At 38.8% G+C, this 23,373-nt stretch overlaps 1 protein-coding gene across 4 annotated transcripts in view; it reads left to right on the forward strand.

Moving 5' to 3' along the window:
* The first annotated feature begins 603 nt into the window (after window positions 1-603).
* The window catches only part of scrn2 (secernin 2), a 36,054-nt gene continuing 13,284 nt past the window's right edge, over window positions 604-23,373 (forward strand). The window contains exons 1-6 of one of the 4 annotated variants that reach the window (XM_030142753.1): window positions 604-756; window positions 6,189-6,351; window positions 7,978-8,159; window positions 11,033-11,232; window positions 15,943-16,158; window positions 18,394-18,559. In XM_030142753.1, coding sequence (XP_029998613.1) covers window positions 6,190-6,351; window positions 7,978-8,159; window positions 11,033-11,232; window positions 15,943-16,158; window positions 18,394-18,559 — 926 coding nt within the window. In that variant the 5' untranslated portion in view covers window positions 604-756; window position 6,189. Of the gene's footprint in view, window positions 757-1,188; window positions 1,233-2,075; window positions 2,083-6,186; window positions 6,352-7,977; window positions 8,160-11,032; window positions 11,233-15,942; window positions 16,159-18,393; window positions 18,560-23,373 lie in introns of those variants that run through there. The other 3 variants (XM_030142763.1, XM_030142744.1, XM_030142773.1) reach the window with 3 other exon arrangements.

Consider the following 23,373-nt stretch of genomic DNA (forward strand, 5'->3'; position numbering starts at 1 on the left):
TATTATGATACATTTTGACAATAATTTGATGACACAAGAGAAACAGCAATTGCATCACTCACAGCTACAGAATATACACAGCTATGTTGTTGTTGTTGTTATCTATGACTACTTTATTAATGTTACATTAAGCCACATATTGTGTTATTAAGGCCTGAAAACAATTTGGCGCACACATACTGCCCTTTTGTGACTTTGAGCCCCTGCCCCTCTATAATCCTGTGCACGTCCCTGCACAATACAGTTTCAGTTAATTATCCGGGCTTTCTTTCTTTTAATTATAGTTTTCATTTATTTCAGTTAACAACAATGTGTTTACTTGTTCTAAAGGTTTGCTTTTACAGTGCATTACTGATGTCCAGGGAGGCACCAGAGGCCCAAACACCTCCACTCTGCAGAAGGAAAATGACAGGTAACAACAGAAATGAGGATGTAGCAGAGAGATCCAGAGTAATTATAAGCATCATGTGTAACTGTGTGTGTGTGTGTGTGTGTGGTTTGCAGCCATGACAAACAGGCAGAACCCTGGACAGACTCATGGTGTGCAGCTGCATCATCCTCATCATCCTCATCATCAGGCCTCCTACAGGTGTGGACTGGCCTGGACTGGACTGGTGGGTGAGCTGTGCTTGTGGTCAGACGAGACAAGACGAGACCTTTAAATACAGACCTTTGGATTTGTCGGTCACGTGACGCCTCTCCGCCTGCCTGTCGTGTGTCCGGGCTGTCCGCTCCACAGCACTGGAGGAAACCAAGGTAAACACAGACCGGACCTGGAGGGGACACACTGTTAGCAGGCAGCACAGACATGTTCCACAGGACAGAGGGGCGACGTGACGGACGGGCGACACGCGCGTGGGGCAGCGGTAGTGGGTCTGGTCCATGGCACGGCTCGGCTCGGCTCGACCTGGTCTTATCTCTGTTTCAAACACTGATCTGAGTCCCAGATCCGCCACGGCCTTCATGTCTGTGTTTTTGTGCGGCTTTTATTTCCGGACTGAACGCGATTTGTAAAATGGTCGTAAATGGTAGAAAGTAGAGCGGTAATAGAGCCAATGTGGCGGAAGGATTTGTGCAGATTACAGCCAATAAAGTAGTGTGCACAGACTGTCTGCTAATCCCAGTGTGTGTGTGTGTGTGTGTGTGTGTGTGTGTGTGTGTGTGTGTGTGTGTGTGTGTGTGTGTGTGTGTGTGTAAGGGATGGGCAGTGCACCGGCTGGATCTGACTGGGGGGGGGGGGCAGAAGGAGAGGCTTCCGACAGAATGCACGTGCACCTTATGGTGACGAGGGTGGAAGAAAATATGGGCTCTGCGATGTATCGCGATATTTCATTTCACAAAACTGTATGGATATTAAAAAGTATTTTTTTTTATTGACAACATACAAATATACAAACAACATGGCTTCCGTATAAAAGAAAATACAAAGGCACGGGTACGACGGCGTATTAGGGCCACATAAGAAAAAAAAAAACGCTTGTCACTACGAGAATATATACGTTATACGAGAATACTACGTTATTTACGGAGAATAAAGTCGTAGTTTAAAAAAAAAAAAAACCTCATTATTTAACGAGATTAAAGTCGTTATTTACCGAGAAAAAACTCATTTAACAAGAATAAAGTCGTAGTTTTAAAAAACTCATTTAACTAGAATAAAGTCCTAATATAATGAGCAGTTGTACCTACTCATCAGTGTAGAACTGTGAACATTTAGTTCAGTTCTTCTTTCATTTGGGGTTCAGACACAAAGGCCAAACACTGAGTCTGTCCTCCATCAACATTAGTTTAAGGACTTTGAAGAGAGTTTACACACATTTGGGTTTGTTTTAAGAACTGAACTGATTTGTAGTAAATTTCCTCTTTTGTTTAGGACAAACTGCTGCAGTGTTCGTCTGTAGGACTATCAGTGGAAACAGCAGAACTAAACACAGAGGGTTTGTGTTTCTGAACAAACTGTGAGGATTCTACTGGGAGTTTGAGTCCAACAGAAGGAAAGGTGCTGCTTCACTTGTCGTCTTCGCTGTAAAACCAGAAACTCTGTCGAATTTTCAAAATATTACAAGTTTAATCTAAAAAAAGTACGACTTTATTCTCGTTAAATAATGACTTTATTCTCATTAATTAACAACTTTATTCTCGTTAAATAATGAGGTTTTTTTTTTTTTAACTATGACGTTATTCTTGTTAAATAACAACTTTATTCTCATAGTGACAAGCATTTATTTTTTTTCTTATGTGGCCCTAATATGTCGTCGTACACAGGTGCAAAAAGGAATACATTTATAGATGTCAACAACCATGAAGACTGCAATTTTTGAAAAAAAAAAACAAAACAAACCAAAACAAAAAAACAAATAAAATGAGGTGGGGGGGTCTAGGGCTTGTTGTACAAATTATATTCTTCAATAACTGATAGAAGCTTCAATGCGGGTTTACTCTTCATGAGATTGAGAGTTTTCTTATAGAGCAGAAACTCATTATGGAAACTGGAAAATGTGGGTTTCATCTTCAAATGTTTACATTTGTGTGTGTAAAATTGACCCAGAATGATGATATTATTTAGTAAAAAGCTGTCTTTGACATTGTCCAGTACATGTCCATAAGTAATGCCCATTATGGAAAATTCTTCAGGAAGGCAAACGTTTGTGTGAAGCCAGTCGTAAATGTCCAGTCCAAACGCTTCCACATACATGCAATGGAAAAATAAATGAACTGTGGTTTCAGTCTCATTACAGAAAACACAGTTATTTGTTTCAAAACCAAATCGTTGTTTTATCATATCATTGGAGGGATAGACTCCATTCAGAATTTTAAACTGAATTTCTTTGGTATTAAAAAGTACTGTATCGATATTTTTAGGTACTTATTCAAATGCAGATATTGTGGAGGTTGATTTTTGTTTTTTTGTATTTCATTTTTGTTTTTGTTTTTTTTATATTTTCTTATGACGTAACAGTCTTTTATTAAATAGTATTAGTTCCTTTGTTGGGATTGCACAAAAATAATGTTATGAGGTTAGTTATGAACTAATGGACTCTATGCACAGCCTCACTACTTCCTGAACTTCAGGTGGGTCCTTTATTTCCTGTCTTTCATTATTGGACACACTGATTAATCCAGGTGTGCTTAATTACGTAATCAGTAGTCACAACAAGAAGTAGCAGACACACCTGGATTAATGAGTGTGTCCAATAATGAAAGACAGGAAATAAAGGACCCACCTGAAGTTCAGGAAATAGTGGGGCTGTGCATAGAGTCCATAGAATATGAACATTTGAACAGGATCTTATGCTGTGTTCCAGGCCAGTTTTTGAGCCTGTAAGTCACTTGTAACCACAACTTAAGACTTAGTAACGTTCCAGGGAAGTCACGCCAAACTGCCTGAGCACAAAGAATTGTGGGAGCTAGATGTAAACAAACCAGCATGGTGGACCGTACGTTATGCTCATTTACAATCATTTCTATCGCCAAAGGTGTTTGCTCTTTGCTTATTTGAGGGAAACAGGGGAGGAAAAACGGCGCAAAAGGCAAGAGAAGCTGTTTTATGTTCTGGTATTTGTATATTTGGATTCGTATTTGGTATTAATTTATTCTTGCACTCATTGGACTGAAAACTACCTAACGCTAGAGCAGCTGCTAATTATGCAGAACATTTGCAGATAAATAATATCAGCGCAATACCTTGTTTTAATAAACAATTTGCATAAACACCGCATCCATGCGGGCTGCCATTGCTATGTGACGTCAGAACTTGGAACTGGGAGAACATGGATCTAGTATGAGTTCATGGGTGGGAAGTCACAGGTTTGACTGACATTCCAGTGCCTTTTCACCGGTAGAAGGCTGGAAAAACACAAGTTACGGGTTGCCTGGAATGCAGCGTAAGTTCCTCTGTTGGGATTGCACAAAAATAATGTTCTGATGTTAGTTCTGAACTAATAGAATATGAACATTTAAACAGGATCTTAAACTGTAATGTCTGTAAAACATAATTTAAGTTTTAACACAGGAAAATTTTGTGATATTAGATCCTGCTCTGATCAAATAAAAATGTGTTTAGTATTTGTGCATATTTCTGGTGTAATTAAATTCTTCAAGGAAATAATCATTAAAAAAAAAAAAAAGAAACAAACAAAAAATGGCCCTTTAAACAGTATCATGATATATCGTATCGCGATCCTAGTATTGTAATTTGTATTGTATCACCAGATTCTTGCCAATACACACCCCTAATGGTGACAGGGCAGGGATGGGCATCAAACACACCAAGGAGCGGAAATCACACTATTCACGAGTGTCCACAGCAAAAGTGCTGGAGAGCTGCAGCGACCGATTATTTTTGTCATGGATTTCGAGTTGATTAAATGGTTACTTGAATAAGCGAAAAGACATGTCTGAAAATGACAAACAACTTGTTCTTTGTTCTGGAACCAGCTGAATCAATAATCACAAAAAGTATAAAAGTAAAAAGCTATATAAAAAATATGTAGCAATATAGAAATAACGACAGTATAAAAGTATATGGAAAAAAAATATGTATAGCTATAAACAACAAACAAGTCAAATGACGTCTACAAACAATATGTGCACTGCAGTCTTCAACTCATTTAGATACAATTTACTAATGAATTAAGGTGGAATTAACATACAACTGAAATAAATAAATGCAAATATTTTTAATGTTTGTGTGAAAGCTTAAAAGTGTAAAGGAGGAAGTGATGGTTCCAACGTACAAAAGTGAGCATATAGACATTTTCTGCCTTATCACTCCATGTTGTTTGTGTTGATCCTGGCGTCATGTGTGTCACTATAAAAGTCCACGTGAAACACAACAGTGGAACCAATGTTTAGCAGCAGTGAAATTAAAGAAACGAAGGTTCGATTCAGGAAAATTGTAATCAGATCATTTTTGTAAAAAATTGGTCCAAGTTGACTGATTAACCTCCTCAGACCCAGCTATGGGTTTTCTGTCCATGTTTCGCAACTTTATACAAATAAATAAAAAGAAAAGAAAACTGTCCACCACAAAGGCATTCCATAAAAATTTTAAAACTGCATCTGAAAAAACTGTTGCATCATGATGTTACCAATATAGGCACTTATTTAATAAAAACCAAAAAAAGCTTATACTTTGCTGACATTTCCTGGGTCTCAGGAGGTTAATCAAGTTGAATCAGATTAATGCAGATTAATCGTTTCAGCTCTAAAAACTGTCAAGTTACTTTAAAGTGTTTAAATAGATGTAAGTGTCAGGATTTCTGTTCTCGTATGTGGTGACTTGGCAGTATTGTCAAAAATATAATCATCAGTCAATGATAAATATCAAATTGTTTTTATTTCCAGTTTAACCCATAAAGACCCAGTGCTATTTTAGTGGCATTTCCCAAATGATTTTTGTCTCTATTTAATATTTCTTAAGAACTTTATTTTGATGATATGTTGTAGATATGTTGTAGAACATGACGGTGTTTCCATGTTGATTACAGAGCCTCTGAACATCCAAATGGGTCATATCTGATGACCATGAAAATATGACAATAACTGCATTTTACCTCAGTTATTTACATCTATTTGATAGATTTAGGCTAGTGGTTCAGAAGTTATTAAACAGCTTAGATCAGTAGATGATTTTGGTTTCCAGTGGCTGTTTGAGTCTTTGAGGGATAAATCCTGATTTTTGTTCCTGAAAGAACAGTTAAATAGGCGGTTATTTGTGGTTTTAAATTAATCATAAAGGATTTGACGAGACAAAATTAATGTTCAACTTGAAAAGACAAATACAGTATGAAAGATGTCAAAAGGAAAACTACAAGATGTAATGTTTAATCCAAAAGACAAAACTTATGTGAAGACAGTGAAACAAGATCAAACTAGAAGATGCAACTACAAATAAATAAGGCCAGATAAGAGTGACAACAAAACATGTAAATTGTAGAATATCTAAATGAAGATGATATGACAATGAAAAAGATGCAACAAGAAAAAACAGCATCGGAAGGATGTACGTAATAAGACAAAAATGCATCAGGATGAAAGCACAAGTCAGATTGTGTGATTTTGTGATTATTTTGTTTGTTTAATCTATTTCGGTTTTCTATGAAAGCCACTGTATTGCGATATAACTTTTGTTTTAAATTATATTATTATTGTTTTTACAGAGTGGTATTTGGGACTGTGTGTTGCAGGATGGCAGAGGCTCCCTCATCATGTGACTGTTTTGTTTCCTTGCCCCCTGGCTCTCGAGACAACCACGTGATTTTTGGGAAGAACTCAGATCGTCCCCGGGATGAGGTCCAGGAGGTGGCCTACTACCCTGGAGCATCACACCTTCCAGGCTCCATGCTGGAGGTAAAACCAGAGCTACACTATATTGCCAAAAATAGTCACTCACCTGCCTTGACTCACATATGAACTTAAGTGACATCCCATTCTTAATCAATAGGGTTTAATATTATGTCGGTCTACCCATTGCAGCTATAACAGCTTCAACTCTTTTGGGAAGGCTTTCCACAAGGTTTAGGAGTGTGTTTATGGGAATTTTTGACCCTATTAAACCCTATTGATTAAGAATGGGATGTCACTTAAGTTTATATGCGAGTCAAGGCAGGTGAGCGAATACTTTTGGCAATATAGTGTATGTGTCCACCAAACTATCAGACTCTTTTTCAACACAAAAGTTTCAACAGAGAAATAAAAGCATGTCAGTGTCCTGTTAGAGAGAAGGAATTTTTAAAGATGAACTCTGTCTGGAACTGTACATTGAACCTTGAGAGTAAAATGTTTACAAGTAGAAATCCTGTTAATGGATGAGAGGACGTAACTGTTTTAGTTATGAAATGAAATGTCCATTTATAACTTTGTGGTTTTGAAAATCATCTAATTTTTTATGTACCAAAGTAGTTTGTGAAATGTTTAAAATTTTATGTCATATTTATGTTCTAGGAGATTAGTGCACAGCCATGCAGCTAGGACTAGATTTAATCATTCATCCAGCTTTTAAGATTTGACATTTTGACTTTGAGTAAACTTACGAGGGCCTTTCAATAAGTTCATGGCCTCACCCAGAACAGAACAACACAGACTGATAATTTATATTTTATTTTTCAACATAATCTCCATTTACAGCAATGCACTTGGTCCATCGATGTTCAAGCATCACTATCCCATCACGAAAGAATGTAACATCCTGTATTATAACAACCAGTGTTTCTGGGTGAAGCAATGAACTTATTGAACAGCCCTCGTAGGTCCAATCTCAGTTCACCCATGAGCCCTTAATTCACCCCTACCCCTTCTAATCTGGCCCGTGGGATGAATTTGTGAAACACAAAAATTACAGATATTAACAATCAGCAGTGTAAAAATCATGTTATTTCAGGTTCCATACATACACATATTAACCAATTAGATCTAAATTGGGTCAGACCAGAAAAATACTATTAGAATAACCTGTAAATAATGACAACTGCAGATTTTATCTTTGTTTTAGTGTAAAAAAGTAAAATTACATGAAAATGTTTACATTAACAAACTATCCTTTTACAAAAAATGTGAAAAACCTCAAGAAATATGAACAACGGGAAATGTCTTGAGAAAAGTAAATGCAATTTTATCAATATTATACCTGTTACTAAATATTTTGTGTATTTGTAATTGTAATCTAAGCTGTAATGCACATGTGTAAAGGATAAACTGATAAACTGCAGAATATTGTTAAAACTGCACTTGTTTTTCTTAAGACATTTCAAGTTGTTCACGTTATTCAAATTTTTAAGGACACGATGTAGATATAAACATTATCCTAATGTAATTTTACTTTTTTCACTGGTATTATTTTACTGGTCCAGCCCACTTGAGATCATATTGGGGTGAATGTGACCCCTGAACTAAAATGAGTTTGACAACCCTGATATACAACATCAGATGCAAAATTTTAACTTTTGTTTATCTCTCTCTCACATATTCAATCGACAGTGCACATATATCGAGATCCCGCAGGCGGCGCAGACCCATGCTGTCATCCTCAGTAAACCTGCCTGGATGTGGGGCGCGGAAATGGGAGCCAATGACCAGGGAGTCTGTATCGGGAATGAAGCGGTTTGGACCCGAGAACCAGTCAGTCCTGGAGAAGCTCTGCTGGGCATGGACCTCGTCCGGTGAGATTGAATAAAATCCCTCTAAAATGTTGCTTGAAATCCAAACTGAACTATTTTCAGTGGTGCTATGATCCTAGTCTGTTCTGGCTTACATTAGGACTCAATCAACATTTTTTTTTTCAGGACAAACATTTATACCAATAATTAAGCAAGGAGACAGATAACTGGTATTTAGATGTGGTGTAGATTAGCAGTAGATATGATTTAATGCTGTAAAATCAAATAAAACGCAATTTAATAACATTTAAACAGCATTCATACAATACTCACATTGAACTGAACATTGAACTTCTTTAAATTAGTAACATATTGATATGATTATTACAAAAATGTTTGCTCCAAAAAGTGGTCATGACTGATAGAAGTTAGAGGCTGTTGAGTTTAGATTAGTTTAGTTTATTTCAGACATAAACATAATACAAAACCTGTTAAAAAATATGTCATAATATGTATATAAACACTGGAAAATAGTGGCATTGGGATTTACATTAAAACACTGTACAGGACCATGTAAACAATACTAACAGACTGATTTGAGTTTGTGGGAAAAATACAAGCACTGAAAAAATACTAGATGAAAAATATAAAATGTATAACATCACTTCATCAAGTCATCATCAAGTATGGACATAAACCTCTGTGTGGTAAGGTCCAAAAAGCCTAATAATCTAATAAATTATCTTTCTTTGTTTAATCACCAGTACCAGGCTTCCTGTTAATGGCTGGTAGAGCTTCAGCTATCGATTACTTTTGTAAATGATTAATCTATCGATTATTTTCTTCAGTTTGATTCAATTAAACATTGAATAGGCGAAAAAAAAGAGTAAAAATGTGAAAAACACGTCTGAAAATGATGAACAACTATTCCAGAACCAGCTGAAACAGGAACCACAAAAAGTATAAAAGTAAAAGGAAATATAAAAAATATCTACATAGAAATAACAGCAACAATAATAACAGTGTAAAAGTAAATATAAAAACAACAAACAAGTCAAATGACATCTACAAACAATATGTGCCTTGGAGTCTTCAACACATTTGGATTCAACTTAGTAACAACTTAAGATGGATCTAACATACAACTGAAAAAAAAAATAAAGACAAATAATTTTAATGTTTGTGTGAAATCTTAAAAGTTTAAAGGAGTAAGTGATGGTTCCAATAAAGAAAAGTGAACATGTAGACATTTTCTGCCTTTTTGTCCTCGTCTCTTCTGAGCTACGCTCTACCTGGTTTGTGTTATTCCTGGTGTCATGTGCATCACAATAGAGGGTATGCACGTGACATCACTGCTGGTGGAAGTCACGGCTGTTCCGCCCACTGAGTGGCAGAAAGAGGGAGATGAGTGACAGCGCTGGCTTCAATACTGTCTAAACTGAAGAACAATATTTAATAAAAATGGGGAAGAGCTGTTGTGAGACTGATTGTATGAACAGGTTTGAAAAGCCGTTGGCGCTATCATTTTACAGACACCAAAAGACAAAGAAAAGAGAAGGAGATGGATCCACAAATCCAGGAAACCAAACCTAGATCTGTGGATCCTGTTTAGTGTCAGCTAACATTAATTTATGCTGTACTTTTAGGTAAAATAAGACCTTAAATTACGTTTTGGCTAACGTTACTTTTTAGTAAAGCTCTTGGTTTCATGATCAGATCTTTCCTGGTTTTTGTCTTTATTTTGTGATTCTGAACCTTGTGCTCCTACATGATTAGTAAACTAACTGAAACTGAGGCCAACCTAGTTTTACAAATACGGGGAACTGGAGAATAAAGCTACGACGGAGTATTAGGACCACATGAGAAAATAAAAACACTTGTCACTACGAGTATAAAGTCATAAAATATCGATATAAAACCCGTGATTGTGTGATAATAAAGTTGAATATAAAAGAATCACAATGTTATGAGAATAAAGACTTAATTATAAAAAAAACTCATCTCATTTGTTTGTGAGATTAAAGTCATCATATTCCGACAATAAAGCCCTAACTTTATGAGAATAATGTAATTTAAAAACAGGTGGAAAAATATCATAATTTCCCAGAATCCAGTGGTGCCCTGCTGGTCCACAGCAGTAGTATCTGTGTTGGATAAAGGACTGGATCTGAACTAGACTCAGTAAATCTGCTCAGTCCCAGTAGATCATGCATATATTCACTGGGGTCAGTCCACGCTCGACTGGAAATGACCTTTGGATCAGCTGGTTCTGGGCCCTAGTTTTGGACCCTTTGGATCAGCTGGTTCTGGTCCTAGTTTTGGACCCTTTGGATCAGCTGGTTCTGGGCCCTAGTTTTGGACCCTTTGGATCAGCTGGTTCTGGGCCCTAGTTTTGGACCCTGGTTGTCAGTCCTGATGAAACCATGTATATTAGTTTCAGGTCCAAATAGCGCTGACCCCCTCCCCCCTGGATCAGGTCTGGATCCTCCATTTGTGTCCACATGTCAGTGTTCATGGACCACTTGTTCTTTGGTAGCTCGTACAGATCCATGTCCAGTCCAACTGTCCTTCATTTAATTTCAGATTTCACATTTTCCCTTTTCTCTGGCTGTGTTTACTGCTATACTCCGTCATGTTGAGCAGGTTGGTTTAAGACACTCAGTCTGACTTAGAGGGGTGTGGCCTGGGGGGGGGGGGGGGGGGTGATGTATGTGCATACCCTCTGTAAGCGTCCGTGTGAAACAACAGTGGAACCATCGTTTAGTGGCAGCGAAATTAAAGAAATGAAGCTTAGATTCAGGAAAATTGTAATCGAATAATTATTTTTATCAGTGTGATTCAATTAATCGATTAATCATTTCATCTTTCCTGGCTGGACATCTTCCTGCACAGTGACCTGTAGTCTTTAATAATCCTCTGTGACTTGTGCTCTTCAGTTTGGGGCTGGAGCGTGGTGACAGTGCCTGGGCGGCGCTGACCGTGATCACTGGCCTCCTGGAGCAGCATGGACAGGGGGGGCAGTGCAGGGAGGACCCCGAGCCCTTCAGCTATCACAACACCTTTCTCCTGGTGGACCGCAATGAGGCCTGGGTCCTGGAGACAGCTGGAAGGCTATGGGTGGCACAGAGGATCACAGGTGAGCAGGAAGGGTACATGTGACTTTAACCTCCTAAGACCCAGAAAATGTCAACAAAGTACCAGCTTTTTTTGTTTTTTATTAAATAAGTGCCTATATTGGAAACATCATGATGCAACAGTTTTTTCAGATGCAGTTTAAACATTTTTATGGAATGTCCTTTGTGGTGGACAGTTTTCTTTTTTTTGTATAAAGTTGTGAAACTCTTGTCACAAATGTGGACAGTGGGTCTTAGGAGGTTAAGCTGACATTTTTTTGTGGAGTGTTTTTTTTGTCTGACATTTTTTTTTTAATGGCAATATATCAGATGTGAGTATTTTAATTAAAGGTATGTCCAGGTACGCATCTGCAAGCTCCCGGAAAGTGGACAGAAATACATACGGAATATACGCAGAGAACAGAACGTTCCATCCATATCTGTCTGCATCTTTAAAGGTGCGGGAGACTTTCGTGACCAATTTTTCATCAAATCTGTAAAACCTCAGTCATATCCTCAGTATCAGAAAGGTGTAAGTCTTTCTGTGATTACTCACCTGATTCTCTTGCATTACGGTGAACAATTTCGAAGTGCCATCCACCATAAACAAACCATGTGTTTACAAACAGAGCTGGGAGGTAACTCGGGCATCTTCGTAATTTTGTCGTGACGTGCGTTGTGGGAAACTGAGTTTCGTGCAGCCGCCTGGCAGCGGCAGCTTCTAAAGACACGACGTGGAAATGGCAGGAGCTCCCTTCCCTCTGTGCATACTCTTCCAGCCATTTCCGCGTTTCAGCCGATTCCGCGTCGTGTTTGTTTCATCCATATAATATCATATGGTTGCGCTGCTGCTGCTGCTGCTGTCAGGTGGCTGCGCGAACCTCCCTTTCCCACAATGCACGTTGCGACAAAAGCCCAAAGATTCCCGAGTTCCCTCCCGGCTCTGTTTGTAAACACATGGTTTGTTTATGGTGGATGACACTAAGAAATTCTTCACCGTAATGCAAGAGATTCAGGTGAGTATTAACAGAAAGACTTACACATTTGTGACACTGAGGATATGACAGAGGTTTTACAGATTTGATGAAAAATTGGTCACGAAAGTCTCCTGAACCTTTAATGTAGAGCATGTATGAGCCCATATTATGTCACTTTGTATCATCTGATACACCAAGTTAAATTGGCTTGGTGTATGGGAACTGAAAAAGTCGCAATGGTCACTCAGTCACACAACAATAAAAGATTTTTCTTTTCATGTGATCGTACACTTACACGATCGACTTAAAAATGAGGTTTTTATCGTAATATTTAGCTCCGCCAAGGAGGTTATGTTTTTGCCAGGGTTTGTTTGTTTGTTGGTTAGTTAACAACATACCTGAAAAAGTTATGGACGGATTTTGATGAAATTTTCAGGAAATGTCCAAAATGGGACGTCTAACAAATGATTAAATTTTGGGAATGATCCGGATCACTGTCTGGATCCAGGAATTTTTAAAACAATTCTTTCTCATTGAGAGATAGGGGTATTTTCAACATATGTACAGGGTGTCCCATAAGTAAAGTAAAGTAAAGTAAGTAAAGTAAATTTTATTTATAGAGCACTTTTCACAGACAGAGTCACAAAGTGCTTTATCAATTCAAATCAGAATCAAATTAAGTTTACAGAGACCCAACAGAATCCTTCAGGGGCAAACACTTGTGATTGGTGACAGTGGCGAGGAAAAACTTCCCTTTAACGGGCAGAAACCTGGAGCAGACCCAGACTCCTGAAGGATGGCTGTCTGCCTTGACCAGTTGGGGTTAAAGAGAGAGAGAGAGAGTAAAGGAGGAGAAAAGAGAGAGCGATAGAGATATAGAGAGACTGGGGGGGGGGATGACACATGGAGTACGTTATGATGAATACATAGAGTGTAATCAGTCTGTGGTGGTCCTGGGTCAGGTGGGAGACTAAAAAGCCTTTTTGAACAGGAGGGTTTTGAGGTGTTTCTTAAAGCTCTCTACAGAGTCCATGGACCGTAGGTGTAGAGGCAGGTCATTCCATAGACGTGGTGCCACAGCTTTAACAGACCTGTCACCGCGTGTGCTAAAACAGGTCCGTGGAACCATCAGCAGGTGCTGTCCTGAAGACCTCAAGCTACGAGTCGAGCTGTAGGGCTGGATCAGGGAAGCAATGTATGCAGGGGCCTGGCCATGTAGGGCCCGGAAAGTTAGCACAAGAATTTTGAAATGAAGACGATATAGAACAGGGAGCCAGTGGAGAGATTTAAGGATGGGAGTGATGTGGGTTCTCCTGTTTGTGCGGGCCAGGCTCCTGACTGATCTGCCATGGCGGAGGTCTGCACTCTCCGACTGCTTTTCTAGTTCTCTGTGAAAAGTTGTAAGCATGGCCTGACAAGGAACCTGATCTTTTTACATTAGTAACCTTCCCACCACTCCTCATGGCCTCATGTCTGGTTTTCTCTTGGCTCATTAGACATTTTTGCTGTCAAATAAACGCAAGTAAGGTCATCTTTATTTATAATCCCAAATCATGTGATACCTCTGATGGCTTTATACAGATGATATACCCTTATATCCTTAGACCAGACAGACATACAATACATGTGCAAAGCAAACTGAGGAAACAATCTCAAGCCTGTCACCATTCATTCAGCTGACATTTACCATCTTGTTACTTTCAAGTTTTTACGCATGACTGTGTTTTGTTTTTGTAGCTTTTATATTTGTTTTTCATATTAGCAGAGTTATTCTGTATGTTCATGTGCCTCAGAACATTAACTTTCTGAAAATGATAATGAAAAGCACACCAGGACAGTTACAGTTCAGACAAAATGTGTGAAGTTACGTACCCACACTACATAAAAAGACATTACAGCATGATTCAGAAAGAACACAGAATATCATGATGCATTATACATAGTGCTACTTAGCATTTCCAAAAATCAGCAGTTTAGCTTCAAAGGGCAGCATTATCCAACACCCATCTAAACAAAACAACACGTTTCCTCTATGAACAGCTAAATCAGACTTAAGGTGATTTGCTGCTTTTAAACAGCATTTAATCTCACAGGAGAGTTAAAAAAAACATGTGAAATATCCGAATGCTTATGACTCATTTATGACTCACTTTAGCTCTTTAATGTGGTGAAACTAAATAAGAAAGTAAATAAAGGCTGTATCATTGTCGACATGAGACCGCAGCTTATACAGATGTGTCACATAATAGAGGGAATTCTGAGACTGAGCTGAGGAGAGGTTCATCCATCAGAGCTGGATCACACTGTCAGATGGAGCTCAGCTCTGCAAGCTTTCTTTCTTTCTGTCTTTCTTTAGGATCCCCTTTAGCTGTACCATAGATACAGCTATTCTTCCTGGGGTCCTTACAATAATCTTTACAACTTGTCAATGCAAATAACATACAATATAATCATACAAAACAATTTTCACATACTACATAACATACAAAAAAAACAGACAAAAATACAGACACAACAGCTCCTTTAGGTCAGCAGCGGTATAAAATATACAGTACATATATTCAGTTATCCCAGGTATCAATCATGTATGGTCAATAGATGTTTCTTAACTGATTTCTTAAATTTCTTTTTACAGTTTTCTTGTGTGATGTGTTCTGGTAGTTTGTTCCATTCTTGCATAGCTCTGTATATTACCATTTTTTTCATCGCATTTGTTCTTGATTTGGGTAGTGTAAAATTACCTCTGGTTGTCTGCCTTCAGCTCTTCTGTTTGGTGTCAACATGTAATAAACACATTTCTGTAAAAATCCATACAGTCTTCATTAAGAAGCTGCTGCTTTTACGAGGCAACATGTTGGCTTCGACAGCACGGACCAAGGCTGGGCTTCAAGGACAAAACATTTAGTCTCTTTTTTTAATGTGAAGGATGATTGGTGATTTTTAGTCCTACCGATAAGGTTATGTTTTTATGGGTTTGTTTGTCTATCTGCAGGCAAGCGTTCACAATTCAGCATTTTTTTTTCTCTTTGTGCCAGTTCCTGATCTTAGTGTTTACTACAATTTTGGGTCATTGTAGGGCAAAGGTCAATGTCAAAATGGTAAATAAAATCCCAGTTGTTAATATGGGGAGACATTGCTAAAAACCATACATCTACCAAAAGTCATCTGATCTGACTCCAAATGATCTGTTTTGTGCACAATATTAAAACTATGTAGGATTTTCATCACCAATTTTTCATTAAATCTGTAAAACCGGAGTCACAGCCTAAGTATCACAAATCCGTAAATCTTTCCATGAATTACGCACCTGAATCTCTTCCCTCACGGTGAACCATTTTGAAGTCTACTCCACCATAAATGCTATATTTGTTTACAAACAGAGCTGGTAGATCACTTGGGCATTTTTGGAAATTTGGGAAGTGGAGCTCCACACAGCTGCAGTAGCAGCAACAACAAACTTTCCCACAAAGCATGTCGAGTAACCTACCGGCTCTGTTTGTAAACACATGGACTGTTTATGGTGGAGTACACTTTGAAATTGTTCACCGTGAGGGAAGAGATTCAGGTGCGTGATCACGGAAAGACTTACGGATTCGTGATACTTAGGCTATGACTGGGGTTTTACAGACTTGATGAAAAATTGGTGACGAAAATCAACTCTGGTGAGTTGACTTCTTTTTAAAACACAAACACATACAGTACATTATGGCTAAAGATGCTAATTTACAGGCATTTACGACCACTGTGTCCTTTCAGAGGGTGTAAAGAACATCTCCAACCAGCTGACCATCGGAGCTGAGATCTCAGCAGAGCACCCAGAGCTGCGCAGCGTCGCCCAGGCTCAAGGCTGGTGGGACGGCCAGGGGGAATTCAATTTCTCTCAGGTGTTTAGTTCTGAGAACCCACCTGCCCGGATGGAGCTGGCTAAGAAGCGCTACAAAGGAGGCACAGAGCTGCTACAGCAACACGATGGTGAGGCTGCTCATCTTCATTTCATAAATACCTTCTGAAACACACATTCAGTTATAGCCTCTAATAACACCTCAGATCAGAATTTTGAATTCAGTCTGAATTTCTGTAGTAATGAACATTATTGATGTACATTCAGTGTGTTACATTTAGTGATATCTAATGATGAAGTTGCAGATTGCAACTAATACAATTTCACCCAATCGTCATCAACAATGGCCACAAGAAATCCCTCATATGAGACTGTTGTTTTGTCCATTCTTGTTTTTTTAGATAAGGGGCTGTAAACTTTCACACCTAGGGGTTGTCTAAATTAAAACACAGAAGTATCTTAAAGTTGTATTATTGCTGACGGCTGCTGACTTTTCAATAAAAAGGGTAAAATTGTAACTGGGAGAATAGGACCCAAATGCAGAACTCTGGAACTCAGAATCAGTTCAAGAGTCTTTTTATTCTCACAAACTGTTCGTTGATTGGAAGCTCCAAAGACGAGTCCAGGATGCACTTGGTCTCAGTTCCAGACTTTATTCTGATCACATGTGAAATATAACAGCCTGGTCTCTCTGGACAAGAGCTTCCGCAGGAACTGGAGTCACAAAGAGCCCCGAATTCCGGGTCCGGTTGACAATATCTTCTTGGTGTCTCCACCCTGAACAATAGGTTGGACTTTTCGCAACGTCATCTGACTCCGTCTTCTATTGACGTGACTGGTCAACCGTCAGTTCACGCCTTGCTACTGGAATGTACTACATTAAGTGTTATGATTGTTGTTTTAGACGTGTATCTATGTCCATCTCCTCCTGCGAGCAGGACTGACCATGAATTCATCTGTAGTGAAGTCTATGAGTTTACTGTGAGGCGGGTTTATCAGTAGAGAAGTACATGAGGTAACTTCTTCAAAACATACATTATTATCTTAGCGGAGTGAATGGCTGGAGGCTTTTACACAGTCTCTGAGGCTTTGAATGGAGGTGAAGGAAGAACCAAAGCCAGCTGTGTCCACTGGTGGAGCTGAGGTGTGAGGAATGAGCAGGCGGTGTGTTGGGGACAGGTGAAGAAGTCATAACCAGGAGCAGGGACAGGAGACGTAGCAGAAGACAGAAGGCAGGCAGGTTTACCGGGAGACAGGCGAAGAGATGTGGTCGGGCCAGGCAGAGTCAAAACCAGGAAAATCTAGAATCACCGAACTCAGGGTCACAGACAGAAAACAGGTCAGGTGACTAGGACTGAGGCGAAGAGACGTGGTCAACATCAGGCGAGGTCGGAAACGGTAACGTGAGTTCAGGATAATTCTAGAAAGTCTTACAGGTTCCGAAGACAACCTGGCAATGACTGGAGTCACTAGTCGCTTTTCCATTGGACATCTGCTCAAAACTTTACCCATATTAGTAAATGTTAAAAAAACAGAAGTGCATAATGCTGGTTTTTCCATTAAATCCCAAATGCAATGATTTGTTTATTTATTATCGTGAGATGAGCCATAAACATGGCAACGAACGTAAATATCGTGTCGATTTTTCATTATTAGGGGTGTGTATCGGCAAGAATCTGGCGATACGATACAAATCACAATACTAGGATCGTGATACGATGTATCATGAAACTGTTAAAAGGGCAGTTTTTTTGTTCATTTCTTTTTTTTAGATGATTATTTCCTTGAAGAATTGAATTACACCAGAAATATGCACAAATACTGATCACATTTTTATGTGATCAGAGCAGGATCTAATGCTATGCCACAACATTTTCCTGTGTTAAAACTTCAATTATGTTTTACAGACATTACAGTTTAAGATCCTGTTCAAATGTTCATATTCTATTAGTTCAGAACTAACATCAGAACATTATTTTTGTGCAATCCCAACAAAGGACCTAATACTATTTAATAAAAGACTGTTAAATAATAATAAATAAAATATAAACAAAAAAGAAAACCAAAAATTAACCTCCACAATATCTGCATTTGAATAAATACCTAAAAATATCAATACAGTACTTTTTAATATCAATACAGTATTGTGAAATTAAATATTGCGATACATTACAGACCTGATATTTTCATACGCCCCTATTGATTATTATTATTTATTACCCCTCTATCCCGTACTAAATTAAAAAATGATTCGGTTTCCTGTTGTGGCCATGCAAACTCTGAGACGTTAATGGTGTGTGTTTCATGTAAATGTCACTGTTTATGCGTCTGTCTTTGTGTTTACTGTCCATTGTCTGTGGTGTCAGGCTCGATGACAGCAGAGGTGATGATGTCCATTCTGAGAGACAAGCCCAGTGGCATTTGCATGGACTCTGGAGGTTTCTGCACCACAGGTAGCATGGTGTCTCTCCTGCCAAGAGACCCCAGTCTGCCCTGCATCCACTTCTTCACTGCCACCCCAGACCCCTCCAGGTTTGTCATTAGCCCCTTTTCCACCGAACGAACCTTTCCACGAGCTTTTACTTTACCAGGAACTTTGAAAAATCTCGGTGTGTTTCCACCGAAATTACTGGGTAAAAAACTTTCCCTCAACCCCAAACTTTCTCAGATTCCCCGTGATTCTTGAGGGTGGGGCAGTGTGCTGTAGAATGTTGATTGGTGGAACACACTTGCAGCGTTCCACCATTACGTTAATCCACTATACTGAAAACTGCAAACTTGTTTGTTCCATTTCTACAAGATTCATCTCAATTGTTTTGATCATTTGAAAAATGGAGAAAAAAAGAGAAGCTACGAGAAGTGAATGGATGATAAGGTCCATTTGCTGAAGATGCAGTTTGGCTAAATCTGAGCTGCATTCAGCTCACTTCTACAAGTGCATTGCAATAATCTGTCTGTCCATCCGAATATGCTTTAGATAATAAGCCTGGACCTCATCAAACATATTTTCTGAATACTTATTTTACTCCATTTTCCAAATGAATACGTGAGCATTGTGAGTATATTTGGCTCGAACCAAGCCCAGCGTATTCGTGTCCCTCCTACAAGTATGTTGCAATCGTCTGTCTGTCCATCCAGATATGTTAGAGAGTGTATTCTGCAAATACGCTCAAAACAGCCTGGACCTTGTTGAACACATTTGCCGAATGCGCTGAAAAGAAATTTGATGGACATTGAGTCTGTGACTCGAAATGACAGATTCTCATTTGATTCAATTTTCCTTAACTTTGAGGTGTGCTGGAATTATTTTACCCCGGTACGTAAGTTCCTAGTAATAAAATTTCCAAGGAATCTGGTGGAAAAGGGGCTGTAAAACTAAATGAAACATTAACGAAGGCCTACCTTAAACATGCCATATATGGAAATACCCTATAGTAGGCCTGTCCTGCTGTTCCTTATCAAAATCCCACCACTTATCAATAGAAGATACTGCAATTAATTCAATTAAAACAGAAAGAAAAGGACAGAACATACGCTATATTCATTTACCCACAGCTAAATTGTGCAGCCACAGTTGCAATCAGAAATATTCAACCCAAAGATTTTAAGGATTTATCAATCAAAAGTTTTCTTTTCAAAAATAATATACTGCTTTGGTTGACTTCTGTATGAGTACACAGCATTAACACAAAAAATGCATGATGTAGTATTTGTGTGCAACAGTATATTTTGTTATTGCTTTATATTTAAAAATTATTCAACCCCTATGTAATTTTGTTGTTTTTGAATCTTTCTAACAGTTTTTAATGGAGAAACATAATTAAGCCTTTGGTAACTCTGTAATGATGCTTCATTTGCTTCATCTGTGATGCATATGTAAACCCCCACAGATAAAGATATTCAAGGGGAGTTTCAATCACAGGAAAAAGCTGAAAGAGGAGATTATTTCATCACACCTGAAGGGCTTGGCATATAAGAAGATTTCCAAAAAAACCTAACAATCCAAGAGACACAGTTGGGAAAATTATAAAGAAGCTTAAGGGTGCGGGAGACTCTGTCTCTCAAATCTGTGTAATCCTGTTGTAGTCAGATTCCTCCAGGCATATTCTAGTCAACTTTTGATATTTCTTGTGGTCAAATGTGGAACATCTTAGAGTTTGGCCATGACGTTTTAGTGTGTCTCACAGTTGCCACTAAAGTACTTGTACAGGACATCCTGTATGTGTCTTACAGTCAGACGGGGGTTTCTTTCTTATCCTGAGTTACTAAGGGCCATGGGTTTTCTTCCACGGCCAGACAGGTTTGCAGCTGTTCCATAAGATTTAAAGGTGCAGGAGACTTTCGTGACCAATTTTTCATCAGATCTGTAAAACCTCAGTCATATCCTCAGTATCATGAATTTGTAAGTTTTTCTGTCATTACTCACCTGAATCTCTTGCATTACAGTGAACAATTTCTTAGCGCCATCCACCATAAACAAACCATGTGTTTACATCCAGAGCCAGTAGGTAACTTGGGCATCTTCAGAATTTTGTCGTGACGTGCATTGTGGGAAAGGGAGGTTCGTGCAGCCGCCTGACAGTTGCAGCGGCAGTGCAACCATATGATATTATATGGATGAAACAAACACGATGCGGAAACGACTGAAACGTGGAAATGGCTGGAAGAATATGCATAGAGGGAGGGGAGCTCCTGTCGTTTCTGCATCATGGCTGTAGCACCTGCCGCTGTCAGGCGGCTGCGCGAGCCTCCCTTTCCCTTTCCATTCTTCTTATAATACTATGGAGGTACGGAGCGGTGCAGACCACCGCCAGCGGAAGTGAAAACGAAACTTATGAAGCTTCGCTTTTAAACCTTACCAGTGAAAATGCTGCAATATTAGTGTCACAGTAGTGTTCCCTCTGTCATCTCCATGTTTGTTTTTACTGACTTTCTTCTTCTTCTTCTCAAAAACTTTCCTCTTCTTCATGGTATTTGTCCAGTATGGTTAATTCAGAGCGGCGCCCCCTGGTGGATTAATTGAGAAACGCTCATTCCAACACATTAAATGTCAGTAGCAGCACTTTGTTCCAGTCAGACTAATGACAACGACAATAAAGCACATTTACAAAAGGAACTAAGGACTGGAATGGGATTATTACCTCCGCCAAGGAGGTTATGTTTTTGCCAGGGTTTGTTTGTTTGTCTGTCTGTCTGTTTGTCTGTCCGTTAGTGTGCAACATAACTCAAAAAGTTATGGACAGATTTTGATGAAATTTTCAGGGTTTGTTGGAAATGGGATAAGGAAGAAATGATTAAATTTTGGTGGTGATCGGGGGTGGGGGGGCCCACGGGGGGGCCCATTTCCAACAAACCCTGAAAATTTCATCAAAATCTGTCCATAACTTTTTGAGTTATGTTGCACACTAACGGACAGACAAACAGACAAACAAACCCTGGCAAAAACATAACCTCCTTGGCGTGGGGGGGGCCCACAGGGGGGGCCACTGATCAGCCTTGGCGGAGGTCTGCGCTCTCCGAGTGCTTCTAGTTAAGTACTCGAATCGGTACTCAGTATCAGCAAGTACTCAAATGTAAGTACTCTTACTTGTACTTGTACTAAAAAAGTGGTATCGGTGCATCCCTAATTATTAATATGATTATTATTATTATTTAGAGAGCTGTTTTGTCATTTATTGTCATTATCTTTCATTCACATCACTATAATGTCTTTTGATGTGATAGGGTTGAATACTTTGATTGCAATTGTATAAGACAAGAAAAAATGAATAGTACAAACAGAGAAATTGCCATTGCTTTTAAAGAACAAACATCTTTGGAATTGATCAGATTTGTGATTCAGGAGTGGGGTTTGCTAATTAAAGAAAGGCCATTTGCTGTTCTAAATAGCGTCCAGCCCTGTTAACATATGTGAACATTCAGTTCTAAACAGTGGTGGTGTGAAATCCCACCAGTCCTGCTGCTGTGTTGACTGGTTAGATAACTGCAGTGTCATATTCCTTCAGAGTTTCAACCCAGACACTCTGACTCCCCCGAATGGGATCCTAAATATAGATGACCAGTTTCAATCTGCAGAAGTCTCTCAAAGTGAGTGATAAAGTGTGGTCTGCCATTCACTATTATAGTAACAGCTGTAAAAGTCTTTTTGAATGCCGTTTCTGGTGGGTGTTTGGTTGTAACTGGGAAAGATTTGTCTGATTTACAGTGGGTGATGTGTTTTACCCTAAAGGCACCAAATAAACTTGTGTGGCCCTGGGCAGGATTCGCTTCCTTCTGGGAACAAACATGAATTACTAATACCTGCATTCAAACTTTATTTATTTTTATTTTATTTTATTTTTTACAGTGCTGAACGTTACATTTCAACATATATTCCCTCTATTAGTCATGTTAGTCCGACTACACCAACTAGTACTGATTTGGTGATATGAAATTTCAGAATAATGGAGAGAAGTCATCGTCATCTGTCTGCCTGTCCATCAGTGTCTGCACAATCACTCTTCACCAAATTGTCCAGTCTTCTACAGGGGTTGGACAAAATAATGGAAACACCTTCACCTCAAGATGATAATGCCCCAATCCATACAGCTAGAATTGTTAAAGAATGGCATGAGGAACATTCTAATGAAGTTGAGCATCTCGTATGGCCGGCACAGTCCCCAGACCTCAACATTATTGAGCATTTATGGTCAGTTTTACAGATTCAAGTAAGACGTCGATTTCCACCACCATCGTCTCTAAAAGAGTTGGAGGGTATTCTAACTGAAGAATGGCTTAAAATTCCTTTGGAAATAATTCACAAGTTGTGTGAATCAATACCTCGGAGAATTGAGGCTGTAATTGCCGCAAAAGGCGGACCTACACCATATTAAATTATATTTTGTTGATTTTTTAAGGTGTTTCCATTATTTTGTCCAACCCCTGTACATCACAGGTGTCAAACATGTGGCCTGGGGGCCAAAACCGGCCCGCCAAGGGTCACATCTGGCCCGTGGGATGAATTTGTGAAATTAAAAAATTACACTGAAGACATTAACAATCAATGGTGTTAAAATCATTTTAGGTCAATTCAATCTAAAGTGGGTCAGACCAGTAAAACACTATCATAATAACCTATAAATAAAGAAAACCACAAATTTCTCTCTTTGTTTTGGTGTAAAAAAGGTAAAATTATGCAAAAATGTTTACATTTACAGACTAGCTTGTTACAAAAAATGTCAATAACCTGAAATGTCTTAAGAGAAGTAAGTAGAATTTTACCAGTATTCTGAGTGTTACTAAATGTTTTGTGTATTTGTAGATCCACTGTGATCTGTAAGCTGTGATGTACATGCATAAATGATAAA

The sequence above is a fragment of the Sphaeramia orbicularis genome, chromosome 1 (genome assembly GCF_902148855.1).
Source record: "Sphaeramia orbicularis chromosome 1, fSphaOr1.1, whole genome shotgun sequence".
Taxonomy (NCBI): domain Eukaryota; kingdom Metazoa; phylum Chordata; class Actinopteri; order Kurtiformes; family Apogonidae; genus Sphaeramia; species Sphaeramia orbicularis.